The 21,805-nt window shown below is 42.0% G+C and overlaps 1 protein-coding gene across 15 annotated transcripts in view; it reads left to right on the forward strand.

The window, feature by feature from the left end:
• Positions 1-21,805, forward strand: part of MAST4 (microtubule associated serine/threonine kinase family member 4) — a 313,227-nt gene that overhangs the window by 168,961 nt on the left and 122,461 nt on the right. The window contains exons 1-2 of one of the 15 annotated variants that reach the window (XM_071802654.1): positions 9,814-10,149; positions 14,599-14,679. The exons of 12 other annotated variants lie outside the window; for them this stretch is intronic. In XM_071802654.1, the coding sequence (XP_071658755.1) occupies positions 10,103-10,149; positions 14,599-14,679 (128 nt within the window). In that variant the 5' untranslated portion in view covers positions 9,814-10,102. Of the gene's footprint in view, positions 1-9,813; positions 10,150-14,598; positions 14,680-21,805 lie in introns of those variants that run through there. 2 more of the 15 variants (XM_071802655.1, XM_065860155.2) reach the window with 2 other exon arrangements.

Here is a 21,805-nt window from a genome sequence, read left to right on the forward strand (position 1 = left end):
TATCATAGAGAAAAACGGCAGTTACTCTAAATGAATGAATGAGATTTGTCTTTTGTAGTACAATGAGCCTACTTTTAACTTCCACTTGCTTCCTCAACTATATGTTGATAGGATGATACCTAGGCACTCACTAAGAGCAAACAATTGTTTTGATCAAACTGAAGTCAGCTTTTACTTGCAAAGCTTCATCTAATTAAATTGCTGCTATTTTTTGCCCCAGATATGTGAAGCAGCTCCTGTTTACTCCAGCAAAAACTGTAATACTGTAACGGTGGGCAGAATTTGATCACCTGCTATGTATTCTAATCTCTATTTCGTTAAATCATGATTTTCCAAACTTCTGTCTGCATCAGGCAAAATGCGTAGAAGAAGAATTTTCAGAGCCAACTTATAGCTCAATCTCTGAATAATTTACCATTAATGAGATGTGAAGTGCCTGCATGCATTAGCTCAGGAAAGTGGTTGATTTATCATGGTCTCAAAATAGCTTTTACATGCAGTTGCTTATGTTTAAGCTGCTGTGTCCAGTTGTCAGTCCAACTCATTCTCCTTTAGACAAGACAAGATGTCAGGCTTCTCCTCCTGCAGGTAAAATGTACCTACTGCCTAATTGTAATGTTCCACACTAAAGGAGTGCTTAGTGACAGACTAGGCTTTTGCATGGTTTTCATCATTGCACCGCTTCAACAACAGCACAAGAAAACCCACTTTGATTACGGACTTCTGTTCAGCCTGGTATTAAAAATTTGCCTTATGGGAGCAACATGTAAAATTTATACTGTGCTTTTGAAGGAGGCACACTGTCTCCTTCCGATCCAGTCCTTGTGCTGGTTTGTGTATGGAAATAATTTTGGTACTGTCCTGACTCAGTGGAGCTGGCTGTCCTCCTGGGGCTCTTACGCTGTCTCCTGCTCTTTGCCATCAGTGAAAATTTAACAGCTTTATACAGCAAAAATACAGTACTTTGGTGTTATATGTGTGTGCATATATGTACATAGATAATGGGGTGAAGTACCTAGTTAAAAGTTGGTATGCACAAAGTTTAGCCATTTGAACAGTATATAAGACTTACATAAATGTGTGTGTGTGTGGTGTGCACACAGTTACAATTTACCTGTCAAAATTTTCTGTGTCCATCAGAAGTGGGACTTTTCAGTGCCTGCAGAACTGTAAATGTACAAAAGAAATTTTATCAGAGGAATTTTAAGAGAACAAAGCTTGGTTTGAGAGGCTCTGAGCAAGGGGAATAGGGAACTGCCTGTTCTTGGCAGCTCAGGGAGATCTGGGGCCTGTGCCTGCAGTCATACCTCACACTCTGCTTCTGTCTTGTTAAATATCTATTCCTAAATGATTGTCTCCAAACTCTGTCATGAAAAAAACTGTAGATATGGACAACTTCACCTAATAGTTTGTGTTCGAGCTGTTTAACTGTTAGACAGTTGATTCTTGTACACTTCACCCCCGCCCCCAAATTAGAGAATATATAAAATATATTTGCTGTGTTCTGAGTAAAATTTGAAGAAAATACTTTGAAAGTACCAATCAGAGTTGGGCACCTAACTGAACTGCGTGCCCTTGCAAATCTGTGAATTCACCCATTGCCGTTTTTGATCGTGAATGTAAACCCTTAGATCCAGCCTTTTTCTTCTGGGAGGCAGGAGGCTTACTTACAGCATGGTTGTCTTAGTAATGCTTGCTGTGGCCTGAGCTAAGTCATCAGCATCCAGATGTATGTTATGTTCCAGAAATTCAGATGCATAGTTCAGTGTGTCATTCAGTTTTGTTTTCAGTGTCTGTAAATGAAGGCTCCAGGTAATACATCACTTAAATTTTAAATACTTACCAATAGACATATGTCGGAGAAAGAAAAGAGATAATTTAGTGATTATTTTCTGCTGTTTAGTTGAAAGAGCATTCTAGTTCACCAAATCCAGTTCAGCAGTTTCAATAACCAGGAGATTGCCCTGTGTCTCTGAAACCCATGGATCTGTACTTGTGAACTCAATAATTTCTTCCAAAAATGAACTAGGGACCTGTCCTGGTTTTGTTAAAAACAAGTTTCTTTTTTAGTGAATTTGCCTGTCAGCTAAAGCCTTCATATTAGCTGCATTTTCCTGGAGAACCCGACACATGTTTTGGTTAAACCTAGCAATGGAATGCAAACTTATTGATAAGCACGGATGGACATCTCGCGAGAGGGGCAACGAGAAACTGGTGATCGAGAGACTGACCAATGGTGTATAACATTCCATTCACGTGAATACTTCATATAAAAGTGGGAGATCACGAGGATCTCGTCCCTTTTCCCTTTGCCTTTTCCCTTTTTTCCTCATGGCCGACATTAGGAGAGGACCTTGCTGGTTGTCCCTGTGAACTGAGGCCAGTGAGAGACTGAATCCAGCTCCGGTTGGCTACAGAGTCTAATCCAGGACTTTGGGTGCTGGCTCTGCAGTTGCTGAGACTTACAAGATTGGTTTTGTATATTTTGTATTATTTTCTCTATTCTTATTAGTAGCATTAGTAAAACATCTTTAACTTTTCCAACTCTCTTCTCTCTGTCCTTCTTTCCCTCCCGATCGCCTGTCCTGAGTGGGAAGGGGGGAGAGGGAGGGGCAAAAGGGGGAAGTGGGGGGGAGAGGAGGTTAACAATACATCTGCCAGGGTTTGATTGTCACCCCGCAATCCTAACCCTCGACAGATAATTGGTGCCCAACGTGGGGCAAGAGAAAGGGGTAAATTTGGAGATTTTTGGCTTTTCTACTGCTCTGACGTACCTTTCAATTTTCTTGGCACGGTGCCAACTCATAGAGTTGTGATACTCGCGCGTCTGTTTGCTTTGGATATTATTTAGTGGTATTAAGGCAAAGTGAATTACATTGACTTAAAGATGTTATGGCAAAAGTTGTATCAGTTATTTTCTACATTGTGCTCGCTGATCCCATATCTGTGTTGGTGTTTCTTTCTGAATCGAAGTATTCACTATATAACAACAAGAAACTGGACAGCGGTCATGATGATTCTGTGTGGTATGGCACTGGTTTATTTCATTATACTGCAGCCGCTAATGAATTTCTACTCGCTTCTGCTTTACCTTGAAAAACCTCCAGGAGAGATTAAAGAGCAGAATGGCTCTATATTTGCTAATTGGTCAAGCGAATCTTTAGAAAGGCTGACTAACAATACTTTTGTGATTTCGCTGGGACAGTTTGCAAATGTGTTAGAGAACTTTGAATATCCTTGGAGCTTTGATAGAACTGTGATGGTGTTATTTGGTTTGCTGAATGTGTGTCAGTTTGTGTTACTGTTAAGAGAAATGAGGTTCAATAGGAGGTTTGCGTCTCTTCTTAGTCCTGAGATTTGCGGTGCGTCTTCGGAAGCTTTAGCAAAAAGCACTCCTAGCCGCTCGAGAAAAGGCAAAACAGCCAAAGCTGCTGCTGCAGCCACTGCCCCCCCAACCGCGGCTTCACAGGCTGAAGCTACAGCTCCTCCGCAGAGCTCCTCTGCCAAGGTCGCTGCAGATAACGTTACTTCTCCAGCCTCAAAGGCTAACAAGGCAGCCCCCCCGTCTTCACACACTGGGCACTGTTGCTGCTGTAACCACAGCAATCACTGTGACAGTCATTCAGACTCTGAAAATGAATCAAATGATGGTGAACCCATATCAGCATCAGTTGCTGGTTGTAAGAAAGTCACTAGAAAGACTACCCGTGCAGCAGGTGATGGCACAGGGCCAACATCAACCCAAGAGGCATCATCATCAGGACAGGGTGGAGATGAAGTGACCACCACTCGGTCCTTTTCTCCAGGTGAGCTGAGAGATCTGCGAAAAGACTTTAGTCGTCGTGAAGGCGAGAATATTTTAACCTGGCTGCTGCGATGCTGGGACAATGGGGCAGAAACAATTGAATTAGAAGGTGGTGAAGCCAGGCAGCTGGGATCTCTGTCAAAAGATTCCACCATTGATAGGGCAATTTCAAGAGAGTCTAATGCCGCTACTCTCTGGACCCGACTCCTGGCAGCTATGAAAGTCAGATTTCCCTACAAGGAAGATTGTATATCCAAGTTAGGGAAATGGAATACTATGGAGAGAGGTATCCAGTTCCTGAGAGAATTAGCTGTGCGAGAGATCATCTATCTAGGACCAAACAGCCAAGAAGGGACAGACCCAGATAGAATCAATTGTACAAAATCTATGTGGCGCAGATTTGTACAAAGTGCACCACCTGCATATGCTAAGTCATTGGCAGGAATGGTCTGGTCAGCTAGAGGTATACAAGAAATTAATGAAGTGATTGAGCAGCTCCGGTACTTTGAGGACAGCCTTGCTGGTTCTCTACGGGCTTGTGTCTCCGCTGTGGAGAAACTGTGTGAAAAATCTGATGACCGGTTTGAAAAGCTGTTACTAGAAATCAAAGAGCTCAGAGAAGACTCGTACCGTTCACGACCTGCACAAACCTATGTTTCAGCTGTTAGGAGAAGGCGTTTCCAATCTCGAGAGAGAGGGCAGAGACAGCCCACAAAAAGAGGTTCACTGTGGTTCTTCCTACATGAGCAGGGAGAAAACATGAATAAGTGGCACGGAAGGCCTACCTCAGAACTTCAAGAACGAGTACGTGAGATAAAAGGAAAAACTCCTAGGAAGGTGGCTGCTCCAGTTTACAAAAGGAGCAGAAGAGATTCTGATGCTCTTGAAGGAACCTCTAATTCACACCCAGAGACTGTGCAAAACAGGAATTAGAGGTGCCCTGCCTCCAACCAGGTGGAGGAAAGGGATAACAGAGTCTATTGGACTGTACAAATATTATGGCCTGGTACAACACAACCCCAGGAGTATAAAGCTTTAGTGGACACTGGTGCTCAGTGCACAATAATTCCTTCTAATTATAAAGGAACGCAATCCATCAATATTGTTGGAGTGACTGGGGGATCCCAGGAGCTGACTGTTGTAGAGGCTGAAATGAGCCTAACTGGAAAAAACTGGCAAAAGCATCCCATTGTGACTGGTCCAGATGCTCCGTGCATCCTTGGTATAGACTACCTCAGGAGAGGGTATTTTAAGGACCCAAAAGGGTATAGGTGGGCATTTGGTATAGCAGCTGTGGACACTGAGAAAATTGAACAGCTGTCTGATTTGCCTGGTCTTTCAGATGACCCTTCTGTTGTAGGACTGCTGAGGGTTGACGATCAGCAGGTGCCAACTGCTACCACGACGGTGCATCGCCGGCAATATCGCACCAATCGAGACTCTTTGATTCCTATCCAGAAGCTGATCCGTCAATTGGAAAGCCAGGGTGTGATCAGTAAGACTCGCTCACCTTTTAACAGCCCAATCTGGCCAGTGCGTAAGTCTAGTGACGAGTGGAGACTAACTGTAGACTATCGTGGCCTGAATGAAGTCACACCACCACTGAGTGCTGCTGTGCCTGACATGCTAGAACTGCAATTTGAACTGGAGTCAAAGGCAGCCAAGTGGTATGCTACAATTGACATTGCTAATGCATTTTTCTCTATTCCTGTAGCAGCAGAGTGCAGGCCGCAGTTTGCTTTCACCTGGAGGGGCATCCAGTACACATGGAATCGCTTGCCCCAGGGGTGGAAACACAGTCCTACCATCTGCCATGGACTGATCCAGACCACGCTGGAGCAAGGTGAAGCTCCAGAACACTTGCAATATATTGATGACATCATCGTATGGGGCGACACAGCGAAAGAAGTCTTCGAGAAAGGTGAGAGAATAATTCATATTCTTTTGGATGCTGGTTTTGCCATAAAACGAAGTAAGGTCAAGGGACCTGCACGAGAGATCCAGTTTTTAGGAATAAAATGGCAAGATGGCCGTCGTCAGATCCCAATGGATGTGATCAACAAAATTGCAGCAATGTCTCCACCTACTAATAAGAAGGAGACACAGACTTTCTTGGGCGTTGTAGGTTTTTGGAGAATGCATATTCCTGACTACAGCCACATTGTGAGCCCTCTCTATCGAGTGACTCGTAAAAAGAACCAATTTGAGTGGGGCCCTGAACAACGACAAGCGTTTGAACAAATTAAGCGTGAGATAACTCATGCGGTGGCCCTTGGACCAGTCCGAACTGGACTAGATGTTAAAAATGTGCTCTACACCGCAGCCGGAGATAATGGACTTACCTGGAGCCTCTGGCAGAAAGCACCAGGAGAAACCCGAGGTCGACCCTTAGGTTTTTGGAGTCGAGGATACAAAGGATCTGAGGCCAACTATACTCCAACTGAAAAGGAGATACTAGCAGCATATGAAGGAGTTCGAGCTGCTTCAGAAGTGATCGGCACTGAAGCACAGCTCCTCCTGGCACCTCGACTGCCGGTGCTGAGCTGGATGTTCAAAGGGACGGTTCCCTCTCCACATCATGCAACCGAAGTTACATGGAGTAAATGGATTGCACTGATCACGCAACGAGCTCGAATTGGAAGTCCCAACCGTCCAGGGATATTAGAAGTTATTACAGACTGGCCAGAAAGCAAAGACTTTGGGATGTCTCCAGATGAGGAGGAAGTAAAACGTGCTGAAGAAGCACCACCATATAATACGCTTTCAGAGACTGATAAGCAGTATGCACTGTTCACAGATGGATCCTGTCGTCTTGTAGGAAAACATCGAAGGTGGAAAGCTGCTGTGTGGAGTCCCACACGACAAGTTACAGAAGCCACTGAAGGACAAGGTGAATCCAGTCAGTTTGCAGAAGTGAAAGCCATCCAGCTGGCTTTGGACATTGCTGAACGAGAGAAGTGGCCAATACTTTATCTCTATACTGACTCATGGATGGTAGCAAATGCCTTGTGGGGGTGGCTACAGCAATGGAAGAAAAGCAACTGGCAGCGCAGAGGTAAACCCATTTGGGCTGCCACACTGTGGCAAGACATTGCTGCTCGGCTAGAGAGCCTGCCTGTGAAAGTTCGTCATGTAGATGCTCATGTGCCTAAAAGTCGAGCCACCGAGGAACATCTAAACAACCAACAAGCGGATCAAGCTGCTAAGATCAAAGTAGCTGAGGTGGACTTGGATTGGCAACATAAAGGTGAACTTTTCCTAGCTCGGTGGGCCCATGATGCTTCAGGGCATCAAGGTAGAGATGCAACATACAAATGGGCTCGTGATCGAGGGGTGGATTTAACTATGGACACTATTTCACAGGTTATTCATGAATGTGAAACTTGCGCCGAAATCAAACAAGCGAAACGGTTAAAACCTGTATGGTATGGGGGGCGATGGTTAAAGTATAAGTATGGAGAAGCTTGGCAAATTGATTATATTACACTTCCACAAACACGTCAAGGTAAGCGTTATGTACTTACAATGGTGGAAGCAACCACTGGATGGTTGGAAACATATGCCGTACCTCATGCTACAGCCCGAAATACTATCTTGGGCCTTGAGAAGCAAGTCCTCTGGCGGCACGGTACGCCAGAAAGAATTGAATCAGACAATGGTACTCATTTCAAAAACAGTATTATAGACAATTGGGCCAAAGAACATGGTATTGAGTGGGTATATCATATTCCATATCATGCACCAGCCTCTGGGAAAATTGAAAGGTACAATGGTTTGTTAAAAACTACACTAAAGGCACTTGGTGGTGGAACCTTTAAAAACTGGGATTCACATTTAGCAAAAGCCACTTGGTTGGTCAACACTAGGGGATCAACCAATCGAGCCGGGCCTGCCCAATCAGAAATTCTACGGACTGTAGAAGGAGATAAAGTCCCTGTAGTACACATGAAAAATATCTTAGGAAAGGCAGTCTGGGTTACTCCTGCCTCAGGCAAAGGCAAACCTATTCGTGGGATTGTTTTCGCCCAGGGACCTGGCAGCACCTGGTGGGTGATGCTTAAGGATGGAGAAGTTCGGTGTGTACCTCAAGGGGATTTGATTTTAGGTGAAAATATGCAATGCTGAACTGTATGATGTGAATTGCTGCACTAACAATGTTTAATAAGTGTCTTTCAGATCAAGACAATGGTGATGAAACTAGAGCTAGCTTCTTCGAGTGGCGCCCGACACCTTCTTCGAAGTTGGTGTTCTTAACCCACAAACAGTGGTCATGAGATGCACTTGTACCATTTTTCCTGCCCTGGGAGACTGTTGTGACAAAATGAACTTAATGAACTTTTCAAAGGATGGTCCACTGATTAATTACTCCTGTGTATATATGTACATATGTATATATATATATAGTAGTAGTGATTAATTAGATTGTATTGATAGATTGTATTGATAAGTATTCAGTGAATGTCATATTATAAGGGGTGGAATGTCCTGGTTTTGTTAAAAACAAGTTTCTTTTTTAGTGAATTTGCCTGTCAGCTAAAGCCTTCATATTAGCTGCATTTTCCTGGAGAACCCGACACATGTTTTGGTTAAACCTAGCAATGGAATGCAAACTTATTGATAAGCACGGATGGACATCTCGCGAGAGGGGCAACGAGAAACTGGTGATCGAGAGACTGACCAATGGTGTATAACATTCCATTCACGTGAATACTTCATATAAAAGTGGGAGATCACGAGGATCTCGTCCCTTTTCCCTTTGCCTTTTCCCTTTTTTCCTCATGGCCGACATTAGGAGAGGACCTTGCTGGTTGTCCCTGTGAACTGAGGCCAGTGAGAGACTGAATCCAGCTCCGGTTGGCTACAGAGTCTAATCCAGGACTTTGGGTGCTGGCTCTGCAGTTGCTGAGACTTACAAGATTGGTTTTGTATATTTTGTATTATTTTCTCTATTCTTATTAGTAGCATTAGTAAAACATCTTTAACTTTTCCAACTCTCTTCTCTCTGTCCTTCTTTCCCTCCCGATCGCCTGTCCTGAGTGGGAAGGGGGGAGAGGGAGGGGCAAAAGGGGGAAGTGGGGGGGAGAGGAGGTTAACAATACATCTGCCAGGGTTTGATTGTCACCCCGCAATCCTAACCCTCGACAGGACCCCAAGAAACAGCAGCTACATTTAGTATTGTGCTTTGACCAGTCTGTAGAAGTTGTCTATGCCCAGAGGAGGGCCAGAGCTCTGGCAAAAAATAAAATCACATGGTTGACATTGTCATATTGTGCAAAAGGTACAAATTAAGAGTCACACAGGAAAACTATGTGGTTTAGATAAAATATTCTAGCACTTAAATTACTAAAAATAAGTACTTGCACAGTGCCCTTGCTTTTCTTGGTGTTTTATAGCACACAAAAAAATGCTAGTCCTCATGGAACAATTCACAATATTTATTTATTAAAAGGGTAACCTCAGACTAAGAGAGACTACATAAAAAAAGGCATAGAATTTTATTAAAACCAGCATCCTACACAGCAGCACTGATCTAAAACTGTGCACAAACCATTGTGTACTGGTTTACTTGTAAGTGAAATTACATTTAAACCTGAAATTGATATACTTTCCTGCAATTTCTAGGTCTGGCTCTCACCTTTAATAAAAATTCTAGATTATTTGCCTTTGAAATTCAAGTGCAACCATTACAGCACAGAATAATAACTTTTCCTTTTGTATTGACCTCAGTGTTACAAGAAGATATTTGTTCTTCAAATGCCTTGGCAATTAATTTTCCCCGTTAAAGGAGAAGAGCCTTGTTTTTCATTCAGCGGTTCTATGACTGCAGGAACTGCCGGCCTGTTTACCAAGGAGAGGGATAATGTGACTTAAACAAGATGGCTAAATCCTATTCGGCAGGATCAGAGGGGGTGGCGAATGTTTGACATTTCCCGAGAGGAGCCGTCGGTCCGAGGCACCGCGGGTGTTTTTGCGGTGGGCTGGCGCAGCGCGGGGAGTGCTCGTTGCTCTCCCGGGGCGCCGCGCTGCAGCGCACCGGCCATGAATCACTGCACGGGCACCACTGAACGCGCCGCTCGCTTCGCAGGATCGCTAACCCCAGAGAGGCAGCCGGCAGCTCCTCCTGACAGCTAGAGGTGGAAGGACCCAAACTTGCGGTCTTTCCCCCACCCTCCCCCCCCCCCGCAAGATCGTTAGTCCGTTCCTTTATAGTGGTTCATTTGGTTCTCTGTCATCGCCAGGATGCTGCCAGTGAATGTGTGTCATGGTTACAATAGAGTGTGGTAACACGTAACAGCAATGAAAGCCCAGCGGGAAAGGCTACAAATTCCAGGGCTGACCTTGGAGTAAGTATTGCGTGTCTTTAATATTTTAATGGTTTCTGCATGATGCCGGCTTTCGTGCAACCAGGAGCTGTTTGTGCTGACAGTCTGGGAGCACTGCAGCTCCAGGTTGAAAGAACACGTTTTAAATGCATTGCAGTTGGTTTCAGAAAATGTGCAAGCCCGGAGCTGGGATATTGCAGTACCTTTGGAAGGAAGGCATTTCTGCATATTTAAAGTTACTGAATCTCAGTGCATGGAGTGTCCTGTCAGCTCGAAGGGGAAGAATCTGTCAGTAGGCCATGGTGTGTCTTTCTCTCCAGCTCTCTATTACTGTTTGTTTATTCCAGTGCTGCCTTTTAGAAAGGCCTCTGTGTCTGCTGAATAATAGAGAGCACTGTGAGAGATCAAAGCATTATAGAAATGCTGTTCCTGAAAATCCATCAGGAACAAGCTGCATTTTACGTATGTAACTACACTAATGAACTGTATTGACATTCTGGAGGATTCATGATAGTCTCTGCAGTAAGTATGTTTACCTAATTTAGCGGTATGTTTACTTGGTACTCGCTTAAAACTGATTAATTCATTTGCATGCTTTCAGCTATTTAGAGAGTAACTACATGTAAATATGTAATTTTAATATATAGTGACAGTAAGTGTAGTCTTTTATTCAGAAATGTCAGCATATGTTTACCCAAGATTTGTTAGTTAAACCCAAATTTTTTTCTATACATACATACCTACAGTCTATGTTGACATGTCAGGCATGTATGTGTGCATGTCATAATCACCATGAGAACTTGCTAATTTTATCTAGGTGAATAGATATGGTTGCGTCAGATCCTTTAGTATTCCCTGGGACTTCCCCATTCTTGATGGAGAAAAAAACCCCTGAATGCTGCAGATGCCTGCGGTAAAGTTATTTAGCTATGAAAGGTATTATCTCTGACATCTGCCATATTTTAAAGAGAAGTGTATAGGTAAGCATGCAGCATAGCAAATAGTTTATTCTAATAATCACATGAAGGTGACAGAGCACTTTTTTCCCTCAGAAGAGCTGTAGATGTTACATTGGGTTCCCCAGAACTACGTTTGTGAAATGTCAGTGAGAAATTCTGCACTTCAGTCTGACATCTTTTGCTGAGAGCAGAGTGTGTTAGCTGTGAGCAGAGTAAGCTCTAGATATTTTTCTGAAAAAAATAGCATTGCTAATTTCTCAGGAGTTTTGTAGGAGGGGTCTTATCAGGGAGCTCATTAAAATGGTTTCCATGAATAATTGATAATTATACTCCTTTTGAGATGTGGCAATTTAAATGTTTTAAAATCAATCTTCACTGAATTATGTAATCATCATATGAGAATAACATCATTAACTGCAAAGGACAAAAAATGATTCATGCTACTGTTTTTTCAACATATGTCTGTTTTGGTAATATGAGGTAATAATTTACTGCTTCCTCCTTTTTCATGCTAACGTGACATAATTACACTCGCTTTGCCATATTTTGACAATATTTAATACTGACAAAATTAATAATTCTATTTTAAATTCAGCTTTGATCATTGTTTTTGCTAAAACATTACCTGGATATATTTAATTTTTCCATATATTAGACTTTCTTTTGCCATCACACTTGCTACTTTCTAAACTTAATTTATTTGTACAGAAAGGAAAGTATCATATTTTGGTTGCTGGCACTTAATGATTCCCATAGAGTTGTTCTCTTATGATTTGTCAGAGCTGAGTCAATGCCAACTGAAGTCCTGTCTCCCAAATTATTATTTTCAATCACCTATAAAAGCACATATCTGGGGGGAAAAAAATACAACTTATTCCTCAAAACATTCTTCACGCGCTGATTCCTTTCTTCCAATAAAGTTATAATGTTGGGACTAGAATTATGTTGTCTCTCTGAGATATTAATACAGTCTGTCTATTTTATATTCATTACTTGCAGAAAGCTCTTTCAAAGAATATTAAGGATCCAAAACGAAGCATTCAAAATTTAGCAAGTGTAAGAATTAAGGCTGCCTGTCAGCCTTGTGCATATGCTCTGTGATAATTTGTTTTAACAGGTTTTTGCATGTAATTTGTAGGTCTTAAAACACCAAAGCTGAGAAGCAAGTTCTATAGAAGAACTGGATTGACACTCCAGTGTCATCACTCAGTGGGAATTTATAGATCCATAGTACAAGCACATTTGATATTGAATGCCCTCAGAGTCTGCACCACAGCTGAGACTGAGGTGTTACAGTAATGTAAATGAGGAAGTTTATGAGTAACTACTCTCAGGTGTAGGGCTTCCATTGCTGTGGATGTGCCACCCACTACAGGGAGGGAGATGGGCTTTGCCACTGGACGTCATTGGGATTTGGGGTGACTTAGAGATCTCATTCTGGGGTGTGAAGTTAATATATTATTCTCCTTCAGTGCCAGAGCTGTTTTTACGCTCTCCTTTTCACTACTCTGGCTTTAGTAGGTTCCTTGCTGCCAGTTGTTACTCCGTAGCAGTCCCATGCTCTCTTGCTGCCACAGCCCTGTGCTTTTCAGCCAGCTGGTGCCAGTTCTCCCTCTCCCTTGGCCTGGCTTCTATTTCCATTGGTGTCAGCTCCTGTCCCTGCATGTGGTCCTGTTGGAGGCTGGTTGCTGTCTGTATCACCTGCCTCATCTCTTCCCCTGCTGCGCACCCGAGGAGCTGCAGTGTGAGCGCTGACGGTGCGGCACGGGACAGTTTCCCAGTTTATCAACAATGAGGGCCACACGGACAGGCAAGTGAAAGGGGGATGTACAAGCAAGCAAATGGAGACAAACTGCCAGCTTTGCTGCAGCAGACCTGCAGGGAAGAATAAGAGATAGGGCCTATAGAATTAAAAGTACAGAAACCCCCTTTTTACAAGCCTGTACTGATCACATGCAAATAAAGTCCGGTGCATGTTGCAGCAGGTCAGTGCAGTGCATCAGAGAGTGCCTCAGCAAAACAGCAGAAATACGAGTTGCTTAATCCAGGCCTGTCTCTGCAGACCTGCAGAGGCAGACTGATGTGAGCTGAGTTCGGTTTAGCCATTTTCAGAGTGAAATATTGAGCCGTTGGCTCTTAATGGAGCTTATTATCTCAGACATACTGTTGTGCTAGCACAGCTAGTCCAGAGCTGAAATCAAACTAGCTCATATCCAGCTGCTGGGCTGTGTTGGCAGTGTGCTCTGCACCTACTTCAGGGATTATCCAGGCACAGCCAGCAGCCAGAGGAACTTGCCCTAGCTCAGTGTCCTTGTCAGGATGTAACAACACGCCTTCGTGCGCATGTCCCTGCCAAACTTTGTGTCCTCGCCAAAGCATCTCAAGAAGGAAAGGGTGCAATTTCAAAAAGTCATCCCTAATCTCTTTTAGAAGTCATAGTACTGTTCCTGCTGAAATGTTCAGAAAAAAACCAAACCAGGTATCACTCTTGAAAGGCTTTCATGGAAAATTTTTAAAATCTGGCAAAGTGTCATGCAATTGAAAACAAGCTTTTAGAACTGGAGCTAGCTGTGCTTAGCTTATTGGCCATCTGTGTCTCCCCTGTGGACAGGACAGAAGTGCTAGTTTTGGCTGACTGCAAGGATCTGGTCTATAGCAGAACAAATCTTTATGAAGGTGATCTGGAAGAAGTTTCCAGTAAGCTTCTGCCTTTACTCAGTCTGCACAGAAGGCAGAGCTGCATTTGCTGTTCGACAGGTGACTTCAGCTTTAAAAACAAAACCAAAAACCTTATTTACAAGTTTTATGGGGGCAAGTGCATGTGACTGCATGAGTATATTTTAAAAGAGCATCTATGAAACCTGGAAACCTGTCAGTGGCCTACTGTTTTTTTTGAGAGACCTTTTGAATCCACATGCACTTGAGGCAGCTTCTTGAAGTCACCTTTAAGCCAAATGCTTACTTGATATTTGTGAGGGAACATTTTATAGTGGAATTGATGGAAGTTGATGCTACATAGCATCAGTTTTTAGTAAGGATCTGAAATTTGTTTTTGGTTTTTTTTTTAAATTATTGCTGATGAAAGCTCATCATCAATTTTAGTTTTGTTTTTAATAAATCTGACTCACACATCAAAAACTTTATAAAAACCCAAGATTTTTTAAAATTAAAAAATGTCCCAGTCCCATGATCCTGTTTCATACAGAATGCTTAGAAGTCTGAAACAAGTTACCATTTTTTTCCCCTCTCTGTGGACTTTGTACACAACTATTGTTCCTGGAAGGAGTGTAACATAGTTAACTATATGCACCAGCACCAGAATTCATATTTGTTTTTATTTAAATCAGTTTCATCTTAAGTCAAAAACTGTGTGGCTACTGTCAATCACTTCATTCAGGAGGACAGTAATGTTTTGGTTCTAACCGAAACTCCTTTCATAACTCCTACGCTAAAACGTGCGACTCTTGCTAAACCTTCTGTTCACTAGAGATGACATTATTTTAACTTGCAGTCTCACCCCAAGGAGCCTGAGCCCAACCCCAACAAGCCCCTGCAGTCCATGCAGTCCTCTGTTCGCTTTTCATTTTTGGAGGTAAGCAAGTAAACTTCCATTGTTGATGTTTTCTTCTGCATCCAAAACCTGACAATCAAAACACATTGCAAAGGGAATATTGAAGAAAATGAAATATATATCTGTAATCCAAAATACATTTTACTTGAACAGCTGTTGTTGTGAAGTATTTCGTGTAAAAAATATAGGATAATCCATACTTGGAGAGCTAGGATAGAGGTAGATGTTGGTGCATAGTTCTGCCTTGCTCTGTTTGTTTCGGAACATATCTGCTATTAAAACTTTCTGGTTTGCTTCCTGTGATCATACCTTACACTGCATTCTATTATGTCGAAAGTTTAATGTGAGTTCACACATGAGGGCGATTCATGAAACACATCGTTATTTTTTACTTACCTGAGAGGTAGTAGGATGCTTAGTGATCCCAGTTGTGAGGAGAGATGATTATCCAAGATCCATTTAGAATAACATGAAGTCATGTATAGTACATTGGTAGGACTGTTTCTTCTTCAGAAGTAGGAGGATTTAAAGCCTTATTTCTAATGCAATGATGTTCTAGATGAGCCCTAAGCAGTGACATACAACAACTGTATCCTGGACTGCCTTAAGAGGAGCGTGTCCAGCAGGTCGAGGCAGGTGATTCTGCCCCTCTGCTCCGCTCTGGTGAGACCCCACCTGGAGTCCTGTGTCCAGCTCTGGAGCCCTCAGCACAGGAAAGACATGGACCTGTTGGAGAGGGGCCTGAGGAGCCACAGAAATGATCAGAGGCTGGAACAGCTCTGCTGTGAGGACAGGCTGAGAGAGTTGGGGTTGTTCAGTCTGGAGAAGAGAAGGCTCCATGGAGAACTTATTGTGGCTTTTCAGTACTTGAAGTAGAGGGACAGACATTTTAGCAGGGCCTGTTGCAATAGGACAAGGGGTAATGGTTTTAGACTAAACGAGGAGATTCAGCATAGACATGAGGAAGAATTTTTTTACAATGAGGGTGGTGAGATGCTGTCCCATGTTGCCCAGAGAGGTGGTCGATGCCCCATCCCAGGCTGGCCAGGGCTCTGAGCAACCTGATCTGGGTGAAGATGTCCCTGCACATTGCAGGGGTTGGACTAGATGAACTTAGAAGCTCCCTTACAACCCAAACTGTTCTATGATTCTTCTCACTCTCTTCTTTCTTCTACTCCCATGTTCATTCCGAAGAACAATTCTTTTGGTACTTGTCAGAAAGACAGTTTTTTTTATAAGATCAGAAAATCATTACTTGATTTAAAAATACTACCTCACACCTGCTCTTACCGTAAAATTATCATAATAAATAATAATTGAAGGATGTTTCTAATACAGAAAAGCATTTTTTGCCTTCTTTATTTTCTTTCTAATGCAGAAAATTAAATTGCAAGGCAGGGATCTCAGTGTGAGTTACTGAGGTTCTGCTTCAGCAAAGTACTCTTCAAAATGAGTTACTAATGAGTTATGAATGACTCATGGATTAAAAAGAAAACTTTTGATTTTGATCTAAGGTCTCACTGGATACTGAGAGGATGAAGGAGTCTTAGAGAATTGTTAAATGACATAATAAGGTGCATTTGTGCCTATTTAGAATGACGTCTTGAACATAGCATGACAGAGGAGTTTCTTGGATATGTTAATCTGCTTCAGTGTGCTTTGGAGTTAGAAACAAATCGATACTTAAGGACCCTTCTAGCAAGGCTTCATGTGACACTGAAAAGTGGAGCAATAATTTTGTGTAACTTGCTGTGTGTTTCTGAAGAAATATTGTAATTCTTTGTATGTACTGTTTTGTTAGGGAGGAGATGGGATGAGGATTCCTCATTTGTGCATTTTTCAGTATGATTTAAATAAATATACTTCTTCTTCCTCATGGAAAACACCTCTGTGATGTTTAACGAATTACCAGCAAAATCAGTATATTCTGTGAAGTTCATTTTGTAGGGAATACTTGGTAAAAACTAGCATTTTCTCATTGAGTGTTTATTTTATACAGCCAGAACGAATCACTTTCCTTTCTAGGGGAGGAAGTGCTCTTCTGAAAATGTCTGTTTTGTGGAATCAAGCTGTGTACGAAGTTTTTAATTTGCATAGCCTGCTGAACTGCATCTCCAGAGGCATGGATGTCCTGCCATGCAAACTGTGCTGTGGACATGGGCATCAGTGTCGTTGTGGTCTTTGGAACCGGGACTCCCAGCGCTTTTGAATTCCCCTTGATGGAGGGCAGAGGCTCCCAACAACACTGAGCTTGAGCTTTCCATCCTATGATGGTGGACGCTGGGAGCAAACAGAGTGGAAATTATTGGTACTGCTTAATGTAAAGCCTCCTCCCCAGATTTTGCTGAAACAAGTCTAAGTTTCTAGGGATTTTCCTTGGGTTGTTTTGTCCTGATATGTATGTAAAACTCTACCAAAATGTTGATTTTTCCCTGTAATAGAAATATTAAATCTTTGATTAATTCTGAATCTTTGTGCTGTATGTAGCTATAGCTGTAGGGAACTGCTGGTGTACTGAGCAGCAAATGTTTTAGTTATTAGTTACTGATCAAGTTTGACCCAGGTTAACAGGGAAGAACGTATGTGTTGATTTTTAGGATATAGAAGTAATTAGCATTTCCTGTTCTGTTAGCTCAGAGTACTCCCATATGTGAGAGGGGAGGAATTATTTTAGTGCAGCTACTTTGCTCATATTCAGAAGCGTTAGCAGCCTGGGAGCCTTACCAGAGTGGATGGATGGGATTTTCCTGTGGTACCATCTCTCTCTGATACGCTGGCTCGTCTCCCTCGTGGCCTTTGACTTGCACAGCTGCTCCTGAGGCGGTTGTTTTTGTTGAAGTTCTGCTTACAGCAGTTGTTGCATGCGGTAGTAGTCTAACGGGAACCTTTTGCCAGCCAGATGATGAAGATCTCTTCAAAATAAGCAGTACCATCCTGTGAATAGAAGTACCTGTGGTAGCAGAGTATTTCACTGATACCTCTTGGAGAGGATGGGGGTTGGAGAGGCTTTTTCAAATTTCAGACAGCTAGTCACACATTGCCCATCAACTTTGTGCCTATTGTTTGGGTCATCTGAAAACTTTCAACTTCTGTGGGGGAAAACTTAAGTGTTATTTTAGTACTAACTAATGTAAGCAGCAGATTTGCAAGGGAAGACACAGGTGAAGATAATGTAAATAGCTGACCACAGCTACTGAGACATTTAAGATACTCATGCTTGTAACATAATTTTAGAGTGTGTTTTTCTTTGCCTTGGACAATTTGTTGTCCTTTGTGATAGTGATCGATCAGTGAAAGTATTGGAGGAAGACTACAAGGAAACACGAAGTGTGAGAAGTTGTAGTAGTTTCTAATAAAAAGGATAAAGGAAGTAGAGATAGTAAATTAGAAATGTAGAGCAGCATGCATTTGAGCTTGATTAGTAGAGCTGGTGATTGTCAACAAACAAAATTTTTTGCTCAGCGTTTTTCTGTAGTGATGGCACTGATACTGGACTGGGGAAAAAGTCGCCTTTAAGACGTAGCCATGTGATAATGATGGCAGTTTCTGCTGCTGCCTGTGGGGATGGTGGTCCCAGGGAAATACTCGTGATTACTGCCTTTGGGAGCTCTAGTTCTTCTTCATGACCAATATAGGATGCATGCTGGCCGATGTTTTCTCTCTGCTTGAGATGGGCATAGTATGTTGGCTTAGTTTGAGATTCTTTCCTGCCTTTGAGAATTTACAAAAATGTAAAGTAATTTAATGCTTATACGCAGGATTGGGAAAAAGTCCTTTATACAGAGAGCTACTTTGAACTTCTAATCATCTTCATTCTCAGTCAGAAAGGTTTCAGTTTATATAAAGATCTTAGTTTCTTAAAAAAAAACCCAGAAGGTTGTGGTGAAGTGTCCAGAAAGCCTTTCCTGAGGAGCGTGAGGACTGTATGAGTGCCAGGTGCCGTGCAGACACAAGCGTTAGTGACCTCAGCGTGCTGAGGGGATTGAAAGGGTTCATTCTGAAGCCTTGAAAAAGAAGGTGGCAAATAAAAAGAGCCCAAGCTTGTCCTTTTATTTTTTATGGTTTTAGGTTTTGTTTGTTTTTGTTTGGTTGGTTTTAGCTTTTTTTTTAATTATTGTTTTTTACTTAATAGGCAGTCTTATTTCTGTAGGAAAATCCACTTCAGCTCACTGTATCAAAAACTGTGAGCTGGCAGAAAGGTGAGTAAGCATTATTAACTACACCTTTGGTCATGTAGCCTTTTCTCTTGGAAAGCTTGTGATGCTGCCATGCTGAACAGTGCATTTTACATGGGGTCGTGTAAGCTGATTACATGTGTGTTACCAAGAGCAGCAATTAGCGATTAGAAGTATAAAGGTCACTGAATTGAAAGAAAAACAAAATGTCAGTGCCATAGATAGCTTGGAGCTTTTAGTGACTTGCTGCTATATAGTTAGTTGTTTTTTATATCTGGAAATTGCCAAAAGAAGTTGACACTCACATTTTCATTAAATGTAACCTGAATATACAGTATGAATGAGGAACCACTACAAACCCAAGGAAGAATTAATATTACATTATTTAATAATTTTATAAAAACAAAAACAAATAAAATATTTAATTTTACCTGAAGCTATATTTAAGCTGTTTAAATTCAAATACCAAATTGTTGATTGTAGAAATCAAAATCTACTCAGTATCCTCCTGTTCTTCCACTTTCTCTTTCTGCATCTTTTTCCTTCCCCCTTGACATTTGTCCGTTCCTGATCAGATAAAGGCAAAAAGCTTAAAACAGCTACTTTCTAACAACTGTATTAGTCTGTTTCATGAAACCGTCAATGCAATAGATCGATCTTGAAGAAGAACAAGCAGGAAAGTTTCTAGTAGTTTTTAATACTTGTTCTGAAAATGAACATATTCAAAGAGCTTTTAAATGTTTTGTAGGTTTGCATGGTGCTGTGTACTCCTGCGAACATGTGCACCCTGCTGAAAAATATAATGGACAGTGGAAATTTAGTTTGCTCCTCGGCTCATACATTACAGAAGGCAATAGTATAATTTTTAAAGTTACCAATATTCCTGTTCTTCAGCGGGGAGGGAAGCGGTGTGGCCAGTCTGCATTTGTCTCGTGGAGGCAGCTGCAGGTTGGGAGCTGCTCATGGCACCGCTGCCCCTGGGATCGCACAGCCCAGCTGGTGATGGAAACCGCTGCCAGTCTTGCCCTTCCATCTGACCCGTCACCGTGCTCCTGCTCACCTCGGTGATTTAAACTGGTGTACGCATATCATCTAGCTGGACCAGACAGTGAATACTGTAGAAAAGGAAGCATTAGTATTCCCTCTGTGATGGGGAGGGACTTGTGCAGGGGCATGATGCGGTCCTCTCAAGTTAGAGCAAAAGTCTTGTAGAAGAGTTAGCAATTAAATGTGGAAATTTGTGGTCTCAGAGTAATTACTTTTGTGTAATCTGCTGTAGAACTGCTACCTCTTGGATTCTTCAGGTTTTAGAGAAGACACTGGAGGAGTATCTGTCAGAAAATGCCTCTTTCCCTGTGTCTGAGTGCTGCTGCTGCCATACCCAGGGATGCTCAAGCAAACGTTTTTCATTAACATTTATTCCCACCTTTGCTTTCTGAGATGAGTACAAAGTATGTTGACCTTAAGGTTATTCTGAAAGATGAAGTTGTTGATTTGTTACTCTAAAACAGGAAGGTCATGAGAAGGGCTGATGTGGATGAGGTAAGGAATCACTTTACTCAATTTATTTCCCAAGCTATTAATTTTTGCTTAAAATAAGGAAAACCTGCTGTTTCATCTCTCAAAGTAATCTTATTAGCATTCATGAACACCTACCATGAAGCACGAGTTCCCCAAGGTGAAAGAAATTAATCTTTGGCTTTCTCCTCCAAAAGGAGTTTGTCTACTGTGAAGTTGTTGTTATGTCCTTGCTGTTCTTCTAACTCTTTCTGGGGGCATGTATTCAACCATACAAAACATTTTTCTCAGCCACTTCCCAAGCTTTCCCATATTAAGACTCCTGACAGGTCAAAAGGAGAACTGTTTCCATTTGGACTTCAGAAAATAGAAAACAAGAAACAACTTCTTTGTGTGTATAAGATTTTTGTGGTGTAGAACTGCATTTTGAGGAGTGATTAAGTAACAGCAGCTACTTACTCAGCAAGTCTCTCTCTTGTATATGTAAACGTGCTATACCAACTTCAGCTTTTGAAATATTTTCAAAGCTTTTAAGTTTTCTGAGCCCTGTAGAGTCACAGCAGAGGAGAATATTTTGTTTCTTTTTTTGCTTGTGAATAATCAGTATTTTATTGAGTGACAGTCAATGTCCGTGGAAGCCTATTAGTGTCTTAATAGGGTTGCACGTGTGTATCTGAGGGTCCACTTGAGACCTGGAGGAGCTGCACTGATGTCATCTGTGAATGCGGTCCCCTGGAGCACCTTTACTGTTGTTTTGTCACCCAGGGTTATGTGGACGTGAATTTCTAATCCCATGTGGTTTCTTGGGGCTGGCGCTAAAGAAAGTGAAGTTTTACTTGCCACACACTGATGCAGAATCAAAGAGGCTAAGCCTGTGTTGTTACAGTGATGTTTGGTACAGCTTCTGGAGTAGAATAAGAGTAAAACTTAATTCGCTGGTGTCAGAAAGATTCAATTTAAGTACATTTTTAAAAGCTCCCAAGAGGAAACTGCATTCTTCTATATGTCCGTGACAGTTATATGGAATATGGCAATTTGATTTATGGCTTGTGCTACTCGATGTTGTTCAGAAGAAAGATTTATTTCTATTTATTTTTAGATCAAGTAAAGCAAGAACAGCAGCCCCTTCTCCCAACAGCATATTCCAGCTTAGAGGGATAGATAACAGAATTTTAGAGAGCTTGCCAGAAATAGAGTTCTTTGCAGTAGTGCTGTGTTTTGTGGTGTTTTTTTTCCCCTTTGTGTGTGAGGTGCATCTTAGGAAATCAAGGAAAGTTCTTGTGACAGTTATTTCCTGTGGTAGTCTGAGAGCTCACCTGAATCACTTCAGATGCCACTTTGTTGATCTCCTCTCCCTGAACTCTCATAAAAATCCGCCAAAAGCAGTTGTGTGTTAGTTTTATTAAATCTTGTGGCCTTTTGGGTTGCATTTTGTATGGACTTTAGAATGTTAA

This window comes from Patagioenas fasciata, chromosome Z, assembly GCF_037038585.1.
Source record: "Patagioenas fasciata isolate bPatFas1 chromosome Z, bPatFas1.hap1, whole genome shotgun sequence".
Classification (NCBI taxonomy): domain Eukaryota; kingdom Metazoa; phylum Chordata; class Aves; order Columbiformes; family Columbidae; genus Patagioenas; species Patagioenas fasciata.